Genomic DNA, 10489 nt, shown 5'->3' on the forward strand with positions numbered 1-10489 from the left:
TGCCGCGGCCCTTTAAGGCAGTTCCTCATGTTGTGGTGACCCCCAACCATCAAATTATTTTCGTTGCTACTTCATAACTGTAATGTTGCTACTGTAAACAATATGTAATTATATATGTGTTTTCCGATGGTCTTCAGGGACGCCTGTGAAAGGGTCGTTCGACCCCCAAAGGGGTCGCGACCCACAGGTCGAGAACCGATGCGCTAAGCTCTTTCTCCAAAAGGCAGCCACTCCTAAGAGATGAAAGGAAGGGCACTGCCTCCTGGGTCAGCGGCCCCCGGTGTCGGCCAGAGGAGCGGCGGCTTACCGCTTTGGCCTTCTTCTGCAGGTCCACGATCTGAGACAGCAGGTGCGTGATCTCCTCCTGCTGGCGGGCAGCGTCTTCCGTCTTCTTGGCCAATTCCTCCGAGATGCTGGCGATCTGCACGTTGGCGTCCCCTTCGACCCAGAAGCAACCAGCACAAGGCGAAGTCAGAAAACCCCACGTGCAGACCGAGAGAGAATGGTTGCTTTGTGGCTTGTACAAGGGAAAGCCCCGCTATTCAGAGATGGGGGCGGGGCGGGGAGGTGGGGAGCAAAGAGGGCATATGAAGAAGGGACTGACAGTGCCCGTTCTGCTCGATGGTAAAGCAGCGCAGAGCGGCCCCCCCTGGCTCCTTCCGCCATGAGGGGGAGCCTGGCTCCCAGCTGTGGCTCCCGGGCTCACCGTGAGGGCCTAACCCGCTGACCAAGGCTGCCTCCCCAGAGGAAATCAGGTGGCTCCTGGAGCCAGCCAGGGGGTGCCACACCCATACCAAGGTGTGTCTGGCCAAAACCCACTCTCCACCCGTGAACAAGTCCTTATATTCCCAGGAACTCCCGTCACCCCTGCTCTGGAAAGGAAATACGTGCCCAACGCAACCCCTCGGGTGTTTTCCACCCACAACCAGAGCCAGAACTCATTTCACTCGGTTTGAACAGAGGGTGTGTTTCATTTACTTAGGATGTTGCCGAAACTCAAAATATTCTGTTTACCGCTTTGTCTAATTTTAACTCACAATGGGGAGGGTGAAAAGAACTCTCGCCTCAACTTTCACAAATCAGCTGACTAGAAAGCAGTTCTTCCCTATCTCCAACACAGGACTCTGAAGCTATACCTAACTGACCAATAAAATAATTCCGGTAGAAAACAAAATTAAAATTAAATACCAGCAAGAAATTAAGACAATGTACGGCTGACAACCTAGCCCTCAATTTCTCACAAGTAGGGTGACTCCTGAGGGTGCCACAGAAGATCCGGGGGACCTCTAGTTTTAAGGAAAACGCCACTGAGCCCCAGCTGGCAGGGAGACTGGACTTGGTCAGGGGATGTGAACCTGTGTGCTCATAACGCGGGCAGGTGCAGAAAGAAAGAAGAGGGAAGAGGAGTGGGGCGAGGGCCAGGGACATACTCAGCTCCTTCACGCAGTCGTTGACCAGCTGCTGCTCCTTCTCTTCGTAGGTGATGGTCTCCGTCTTCAGCTGGCAGGCCTGTGTGTGGACAAGGGCCAGGTGAGAGGCCCCGTATTCACACCTGCACTGCTGGGGCAGGCGAGGCTGGGCCCTGGAGCAAGGGCTCACCTGGGTCTGGGAAGTCACCCTTCGGCACTTCCCCACCTGTCCCCTGCTGCACCCTCAAATACAGAAAGTCCATCTGAATCCCCTCCTTGGTGAGTGCATCTCAGATTCTCAAAGCTGGAAAACGTACCACTAGAGGGCGCCCCTCAAAGCCATGCGCACGGGAGCTGTACACCCTGCGTCACCAAAACTCTACGAGCCATCCTTGGGTCCAGTCTGTCTGTCTATTCATTTGTGTCTGTCCTGGCTCACAGCCTGAACCCCTTTGTGCCTCAAAAAGTGCCTAGGGCACAGCTCTGCCTACCATGGGCGTTCTAAGGCTAGCCACAAGGAGAATGGCTAACACATTCACCTACTATGTGCTGGGCACTGTCCTGTGAGGTTCTACTAAGTTGGAGTTAAATCTCTTGCATTCCGCTGAGCAAAAACAAGGTACGAGATGAAAGCAGTAAAATTCAGAGGCCCAGGAGCTATCCCAGGTGTAGCTTGCTCCCGGCTAACAAGGTGGGAGGCTGGAGATCTGGACACCCCAGTTAGACAGGAGGTCCCGGCCCCACAGAGACACCACCCCCCTGAAAGCCGGGGGCGGGGGGGGGGCACGGGCAGCGGACTCTGGCTGGGATCAGATTCCCTGGTTGCTTTAGGTCAGTGGTTCTCAACCTATGGGTCCCCTTTGGCGGTTGAACGACCCTTTCACAGGGGTCGCCTAAGACCATCCTGCATATCAGGTATTTACATGACGATTCATAACAGTAGCAACATGACAGTTATGAAGTAGCAACGGAAATAATTGTATGGTTGGGTCACCACTTGAGGAACTGTATTTAAAGGGCCAGAAGGTTGAGAACCACTGCTTTAGGTGAAGACTCTGATGGAGGGGTCGTTGCTGTGTGCCTACCCGGGACTAGTGTCTACCTGGGGCAGACGACACTGGGAGGGGCAGCCCCAGACTCAGAATGGGGAGCACTGAGCGAGTCTTGGTTGGGCCACTGGCTGGCAGAGAGTTAAGACAACCGCTCAGTAAACGAGGGGCTGGAAGAGGTGACTTCTGAGACAGCGTGACCCTTTCCTCATGCCTCAGTGTCCTGTTCAGCCCAGATATGAGGTTGTTTCCAACGTGTGGGCAAGTTCAAGGTGACGGGTGGTCTGCCCTATTGGATGAGCTTTGGGGGTAGGGTGTGGAGAGGGCTGAGCCAGCTTAGGTGAGAATCAGCCCAGACTTGACAAACAAGGGCCTGATGGACAGGCTGCACCACCCCTCTGGCTAGCAAGCAAAGACGCACTGATGCTTAAGACAAAAAATACTGAATTTGCAGCGTTTCTAGATAGAGACGGGGGGTGAGGGGAAGCAGTGTGGGGTCTGGAGTCACGGAGACTTGCACATCTGGGGTCTGTCATCCACTGACGTGCACGGCCTTGGGAAATCAAAAGTCCCGGCAGCCGGGGTCCTGCCTTCCCAACGGAAATGAGACGCAAAGTCAGCAGCTCCCAGCCTTGCTGTGGAGATTTTTAAAAAGCAAGGCAGCTCTGGCCAGCGTGGTTCCGCTGGCTGGGCACTGTCTCGTGCCCAGAACGGTTGCCAGTCCCATTCCCGAACAGGGCACCTGCCCAGGGGGTTATGGGCTCGATCGCTGGCAGGGGGTGTACAGGAGGGAGCCAATCAATGTTTCGCTCTCACATCGATGTTTCTCTCCCTCTCCCTTCCTCTCTGTCTAAAAAAAATCAACTAAAAATATTTTTAAAAATAAATAAAGTAAAAAATAATGCAGGCAAAGTACCGAGCACAAAACCCAGCCAATTAGGGACCCTCAGAAGCAGGAGTTCCCAGTGTGTGTCTGCTCAGTCTCAACTAAGAAATGTGTCTCCGAGTTCTCAGGCACTATTTCCTCGGGTACTGTTTGGTGTCACCTGGGGGGATAGGAAAACGAGGCCTTCACACTGGGCCTCCACGTCATGCCCGGAGAGCTGGAGAACACCCTGGAAAGATCCCCTTCTACCCTGCAAAGGGGGATGGGTTGCCACCCACCCCTGCCCCTCCACACGCTGCATAATTCACCAGCAGGTCCGCCCCAGCCCTGGGAGGCAACACCCAGCTCAGGAATGAGCCAAGGTTCAGGTGGTTCTGACAGAGAACCTTTGAAAAGGGCAGATAAGGTGGACAGGGCCGCCACCCCAAGAGCGGACAAGAGCAGGGTGCGGACACCACCTCGGATCGAAGTACAACGTTCTCCTCTTCCAGGTCCTTCAGCTTCTTCTGAAGCGAATCCAGATGGAAGTAATTCTGGACTGAGGACGATGACTCATTCCTCTTCAACCTGGGGAGAAGGTAAGATCGTGTTCTAGGGAGAGGCACACTCCCCCCGCCGCCCGGTGCACCACGGGGAGGCACACAGCCCGTCTGCAGGGGCGTCGGGACACGAGCAGGCGTGACAGTGGCCCATCTGGCTGCTCCCGCACCCCCAGGACACACAGGCTCGTTCCCACTTCAGACTTACAACCCAGCCCTTGTCCACAATTCATAGTTGTCACGTTGTCTCAGAATTCAGGGAAACGGGCTCTATCTGAAGCCCACACAATTCTGAATGCCTGGGAGTTTAATGTATAATGTATAATATATAATGTATAATGCGCTTCTGGGTGCCAACTGCTGTTTCAAATACAGGTATTAAGTCACTTAATGCGCATAACCCTATGAACTAAGTGCTAGTCTTATTATCCCCATTTTACAAATAAGGAAACAAGCACAGAGAGGTTAAGTAACTTAGCTAAGAACACACAGCTAAGAAGCCACAGCATCGAGAACTGAACTCAGACCATCCGGCTTTTGAGTTCATGCCGCTAACATGAGGCTCTGCAGACTCTCAGAGAAGCCCCCACACCTCCTGTTCCCCAGGTCCCCCCACAGCACCTCAGGCTTCAGAACCCTAATAGCAGAGCCCACTCTGTCACCTACCAGCATGCCAGGCCATGTCAGTCTGAACTGACAAATGAACAAGAAGGCCCAGTTAGAGGAAAACAAAAAACCTGTCCTTCCACATCCCACTGAAATGGTGACACGGTCTGTGCCAGGCACTGGGAGGTGCCTGGTCGGAGGAGGCCTGAGTGGCTGACCTGCGTTGCTGGAGAAGGTGACCGACCCTGCCCAGGCAGCTCCAAGGACATGGGCGGCAGCCAGCCTGTGCTGTGACCCCGGACCCCAAGGACTTACGGGGTTGAGCACACGGACTCGGGCTCGCTCTCCTCGGCGGCGCTGGTGTAGAACTGGAGTAGCTCATCCTTCATGGACAGCTCATGCCGGAGTTGAGACACCTGCACAAACAGCCGGCCCGTCATTCATTCCCCACACAGGACCACGTCCCCACTCGTGCTCAAACACCTGCTGCTCAGTGACAGCGTTTTAAAAATTCCTCCTTAGCCTGGCCGGTGTGGCTCAGTGGTTGAGCGTCGACCTGAACCAGAAGGTCACGGTTTGATTCCAGGTCAGGGCACATGCCCGGGTTGCGGGCTCAATCCCCAGTAGGGTCCATGCCAGAGGCAGCCCATCAATGATTCTCCCTCATCATTGATGTTTCTATCTCTCCCTCTCCCTTCCTCTCTGAAATCAATAAAAAAAATACATTGATCCTCCTTAAAAGTGAAGGCCTGTAAATGATTTTTGTTCTATTCAAAGAAAACAAACAGTTACGTTTCATCCTCTTTGAGAAAAATATAATGAATTACTCTTTGGCCAAAAAATCCCTCTGCCTCAATTTACATTTTTTACTTTGGTATGGAGAAGAGGTGAGAGGGGACTAGAAGTTTCTAGAATGTCTGGGGGCAGATAGCTTAGCAAGTCAGTAGCTGGGCAAATGCCCAGAGACATGGGTCATCTTACCAAATGGGAGACGAGGCCCCACTGTGGGCAGGAGACACAGTGAACAGGAGCTGCAGGTAGGCAGCGTCTGTGTCCAGGTGGCCACGCGAGAGCAGGCGGCTCTGGGCTCAGGGCTTGGGCGAGCCCCCGGGGGCCTCTCCGAATGGGACCCTTTCCCTCACCCTGGACCGTGCCTGTGGCCCCGGCGCCGGCTCCTCACCTCCTCCCGGATGTGCTCCACCTGCTCCTCCAGCAGCTCGTTCCTCTCAGTGAGCGTCTTGTTCTTCTTCAACAACGACTGGCCAATCCGAGCAGCCAACTCTAAATCCCGCTCTTTCTGCGAAAGGCAGAGGGAGAGCAGAGATTTAAAAAAAAACAAAAAAAACTCAGACATCCCGAAGGAGCCCACGGAGGAAAACAAGGGCATTTAGAAATGACAAAAGGATTAATAATTCACCATCCATTCACCAGCACCGGACACCCGTTCAAAGAGGTGTCCACTCTGCCCACACCACCTGCAGGAGCTACGCGGACCCCGGCCCTGGAAGGAAACCTTGACATCTGATGAAAACAAGTCCCTGTTCCAGCAGGAAAAACCTGCTTCCAGAACGTTTCTCTGCAGCTGCTTTTGGTATTCGTGTAGTCATCTGATAGCCATCTCTCCGGGAGGCCTGTGGCTGGGCTACCTGTACTGCCAGGTACCAGCACATGGAAACACCCCGTGGCCACCTGCTGGATGAATGAATGGACCCAGAAATTCCAGACTTTCTGTGCGAGAGCCAAGTATAGAAAGAAGCAGGGAGGCAGCCTCTTCGACACACGTTAAGCTGGAATTGACCCGGTTCCTTGTACTTGCCTCCTATGAAACAAAAATGTTTCCGGATACTCTGAAATGCAGCAACATGTTTCTTTTACTTAATGGGAATCTACTTAGGCTTTGTTTTACTTATTTATTTTTAAATATATATAATTTCAGAGAGGAAGGGAGAGGTAGAGAGGGAGAGAGAAACATCAACGATGAGAGACAATCACTGATCGGCTGCCTCCTGCACATCTATCTACTGGGGATGGAGCCGGAAACCCGAGTATATACTGATCGGCTGCCTCCTGCACATCTACTGGGGATGGAGCCGGAAACCCGAGTATTGAACCATGACTTCCTGAATCACAGGTTGATGCTCAACTACCACTGAGCCACGCTGGCCGGGCAAGGCTTTATTTTTCTAAAATACTTTCCAGTTGGAGCAACAAGGCATAAAAGTTGCCCTACTTCAGATTCAGCGGTGTGTCCCTGACACAGAAGCGTCTGTTGGTTCAGCTGGTGCCATCTCTCAGAGCAGGACGCCGAGGAAAGCCTTGGGGGGCCTGTCCAGGGTCCGACAGTGGAGACAGTGGGCGGCCGCCATCGCCAGAAGCAGACTCCCTGAGCCCGCCGGAGGGGCTGTTGGCCACGGGGTCAGACTCAACTTGCTCACGTTTAGGTGGCAGTTGGCAAGGGGAGGAGGCCTCTGGGAACGAAATGATTTCAGGAGCCTGTGCTAATTATTCTGCTCACCTGGCGTGAAGAGCAGAGGAATGGGAGCGTGTAGTTGTTAAGAAACACAACGTAAACGGAGCCACTCTAAGATGGGGCCGGAGCTGCCACCCCAGGGGCACTGCCTTGCACGTCTCATGCCTCAAACCTCTGAGATGTTCAAACAGGGCACAATGCCCTTTAGAATGAGCCTAGGTAACCTCGTGTCCCAAAGAACTGTTTACAGGGTAACAAGCAAGCAGATATTATGACAACAGAACTGACGGACGACTGGACTGGCAACTCAAACCCTTCTTTAGAATAAACATCCCCATGTGAGCTTTTCTGCACCAATAAGAGTGTCTTCCTTCTACTGAAGGAACTGTCCCCATTTCTCATAACTACGCCTAAACTGGAACATAATTTCAGTTTCTGCCTAAATCAGTGCTTCCTGAATAGCTATTCTTCTTTGTTTTTTAAAATCTCAAAGAAATGCTTCTTGCCTCTCACTTTGAAAAGCCTTTTATTTTTAGGTTCGTGTAGTTAAGATCATGAAAAAAAAAAAAAAAAGCTGGGCAGGAGTCAGTCGTAGCTTCTGATCGGCTATTAACTAACGACGCGGCCTCAGGTCAAGGTCCCCGCTCCGTGAGGATCAGGCACACTCCAGGTTAGCTTTCTCCAAAGACAGGCAATAACCCTGGAGCAGGTTGAGAGTCACTGTAGTAGTGGCAGCTGACAATTTGGTTTAAAGAAATTCAACAGCGCAGAAATGAAATACCAAAGTGCCTTCCACGTAATAAGGGTACGATTTCACACATAAGCTTTTGCTTGTCATGTATGTACTTATGTGAGTCCTGGGCCACAACCTAAGGTGCATTTCTCACAGCGGGTACAGGTCCACAGTTTACCTGCTGCAGGTGAACTGTTCAACTCTGAAACTGTGAGAGTTCGGGTTCTGATGGAACATCCCTGGGCCCGGTTGTCTGTCAGATGGAGGAGGGCAGAGGGGCAGACTAGCTGAGATACTCTTGAAAAAAATCTTCCAGCTTAATGATTCATTGACTTGTATCATTAAAAAAATCTATATATGTAAAAGCCTAAGCGACTGGCTGACTGGCCGGTAGCTATGATGCACGCTGACCACCAGGGGGCAGACGCTCAACGCAGGAGCGGAAACCACAGGCACGGAAACATGGAACAGACTGATGAATCTCAGAGGAAAGTGGGGAAGAGGGTAGAGTGGAGGGTGGGAAGAGAGTAACCAAAGATCTTATATGAATACTAGAGGCCTGGTGCACGGATTCATGTACCGGTGGGGTCCCTCGGCCTGGCCTGTGCCCTCTCGCAATCCGGGACCCCTCGGGGGATGTTGGACTGCCGGTTTCAGCCTGATCCCCGCAGGCCAGGCCAAGGGACCCACTGGTACACGAGTCCGTGCACCGGGTCTCTAGTAAATAAATAAAAATCAGTAGCTTTCATTTCTAACTGCTTACACATCCACCGAACTCCTCCGTGCAACAGCAGCACGCCTTCCCTTGGCTTATCACAGGCGTTCCACTGAATGACTGGAGGTCAAAGTGTAATTTGGGAAGACTCTGGATTGATAGGGATTTGCACCCCCGACCCAGGTCCTTGACGGTGCTAAGGCCCGTAACTGCTGTCTCCACTGTCCCAGAAGCCAGCCTGGTGTCACGTGAAGTGAGCCGTGAATACCCCAGCTCATTCCCACAATTTGTGTCTCCCCAGCACTCCCTCCCATGGGACAAAGGTGGCCAGTGAGTCTGCCCACTCAGCTGAGATGCTCATCTCTGCGTAGGCATCCACGCCGGCTACAGTGTCTACCAAGGAGGGTCCTCGCTCAATGGCCCTGGATCACTTCTCAGACTCAACAGTGGTGCCTGTTTGGCACCTGGAGGAAAGGACCCAAAGGGATTGTGTGAGGGAACTTGCACGCCTACCTGTCTAGAGGCTGTAGTCCAAGTGGTTTCCGCCGGAGGACACTCAGCTAACACTGCAACACCAAGTCCATGTCCCTTAGAAGTGTGGTCTCCACCAAGTTCACTCAAGTCTACTCGATTTTACTACTAGAGCAAGTCCTCAGACGTGTACCCAACAGGGGCTTCATGCCCATTGGCTCGCTGCCTCACTGTTCTGCATCTCCAGCATGCAACCGTAGGGGTTCAGAACGAGTCACCCCAAGACGTGCCTTTGCAGTATGCAGATTGTTTTGAGCTAAAGGCAACTCCTGCCCCTCCCTTAACTATCTAGAACTTACATTCGGGGCATTGCCCACAGTAAAAGGTTATGAGAGGTAACCTCTTTTGACATAACTAAGTGCAGGACAAGCTTCTGTTTACTAAGCATCTGCTCTTCTTCTCATCCGACAATGACCCTTTGAAGCACCCAGGCTCGTCCTAGCTCAGGATGTCTTGTATGTCCATGGTCCCTTTCTGTCTCCCATCCTCTCCTGCAGGTGGGGTCCTGGACTCTCTCGTGTATGTGGGATTCCCATGCATAGGTCGGTATTCGCTTGGGTTATTTTCTCTTGCTGATCGGTCGCACGTCTACTTGGTTACTAGGCCAGCCAGAGGAACCCTGAGGGTGGGGTAAAGTTTGTGTCTTCTCCACACCTCTGAGCTGCAGAGTTCCAACAAGCACCGCCTCAGCCACATTTTGTACACACATCCCACTGCAAACAAGCCAAGCAGAAACGGTAACAAGGAAGACCAGCTGGGAAAGGCAGAGCGAGAGCAGGGGGAGGCCAGAGCCCAGGAGGACCAGGAAACAGGAAGGGGAAGAAGAGCGAGTGGGCGGGAGCTCAACAACCACGCCCCTCGCCCTCCTCATTGCACCCCAGTCCCCACCCAGCCCTGCCCCACTGACCCCAGCTCTCACCTCCTCTGCACCAAAAACCTAATCCTTATAGGAACATAGAGAAAACTCTGCTGGGGGGGTCGGGGGGGAATAAAAGGGCAAGACATTCTAGTATAAATAGTTACAGACAAAATGAAAACAACAACAAAAAAGTTCTTGTAGTGTCTCTAGCTTCTCTTTACTAAGGTGGCAGGCTGGCCGCGTGTCTCTTGGAAAATTATAAGAACGAAAAAACTTCCATTTCTTACCACCAGCCAACAACATTTACTTCTGAATGCAGGGAAGCAGCTAGGAAATGACCACTGGATATCAAATATGGCGAGAAGACAAGACTACAACTAAATAACTTAGGAGATAAGCTATTAAGGAATGGGTTCTTTTAGTGCCCGGGAAAGGTAGCTGGGTGGACTCATTCTCACTGCTCACTCCCTCTTCCCAGACAGGCTTTGTTTGAAAACACAGGGTGACGTGTGCGGCTCAGCCCCTTTAACCAATGAACACAACCTGGAGCTGGAGAGCACCCCGCCGCCCACACAGGCAGCTAACTCATCCATTCACCAATTTTAGGATAAAAAGCGTGACTGACTAACGAGCCCTTGGAATAACCCTCTCGGTAACCGGGGAGGAGGCAAGCTTTGCCCAGAGGTAAATTC

General features: G+C 52.4%; 1 protein-coding gene across 9 annotated transcripts in view; it reads right to left on the reverse strand.

Moving 5' to 3' along the window:
• The window catches only part of TRAK1 (trafficking protein, kinesin binding 1), a 135310-nt gene that overhangs the window by 31279 nt on the left and 93542 nt on the right, over positions 1 to 10489 (reverse strand). For all 9 annotated transcript variants that reach the window (XM_015568392.1, XM_006770528.2, XM_015568395.1 and 6 more), the window contains 5 exons: positions 5670 to 5786; positions 4805 to 4905; positions 3803 to 3911; positions 1431 to 1509; positions 308 to 438 (listed from right to left, as the gene is read on the reverse strand). In XM_015568392.1, coding sequence (XP_015423878.1) covers positions 308 to 438; positions 1431 to 1509; positions 3803 to 3911; positions 4805 to 4905; positions 5670 to 5786 — 537 coding nt within the window. The remainder of the gene's footprint in view (positions 1 to 307; positions 439 to 1430; positions 1510 to 3802; positions 3912 to 4804; positions 4906 to 5669; positions 5787 to 10489) is intronic.

The sequence above is a fragment of the Myotis davidii genome, unplaced genomic scaffold (assembly GCF_000327345.1).
Source record: "Myotis davidii unplaced genomic scaffold, ASM32734v1 scaffold663, whole genome shotgun sequence".
In the NCBI taxonomy this organism is placed as follows: Eukaryota; Metazoa; Chordata; class Mammalia; order Chiroptera; family Vespertilionidae; genus Myotis; species Myotis davidii.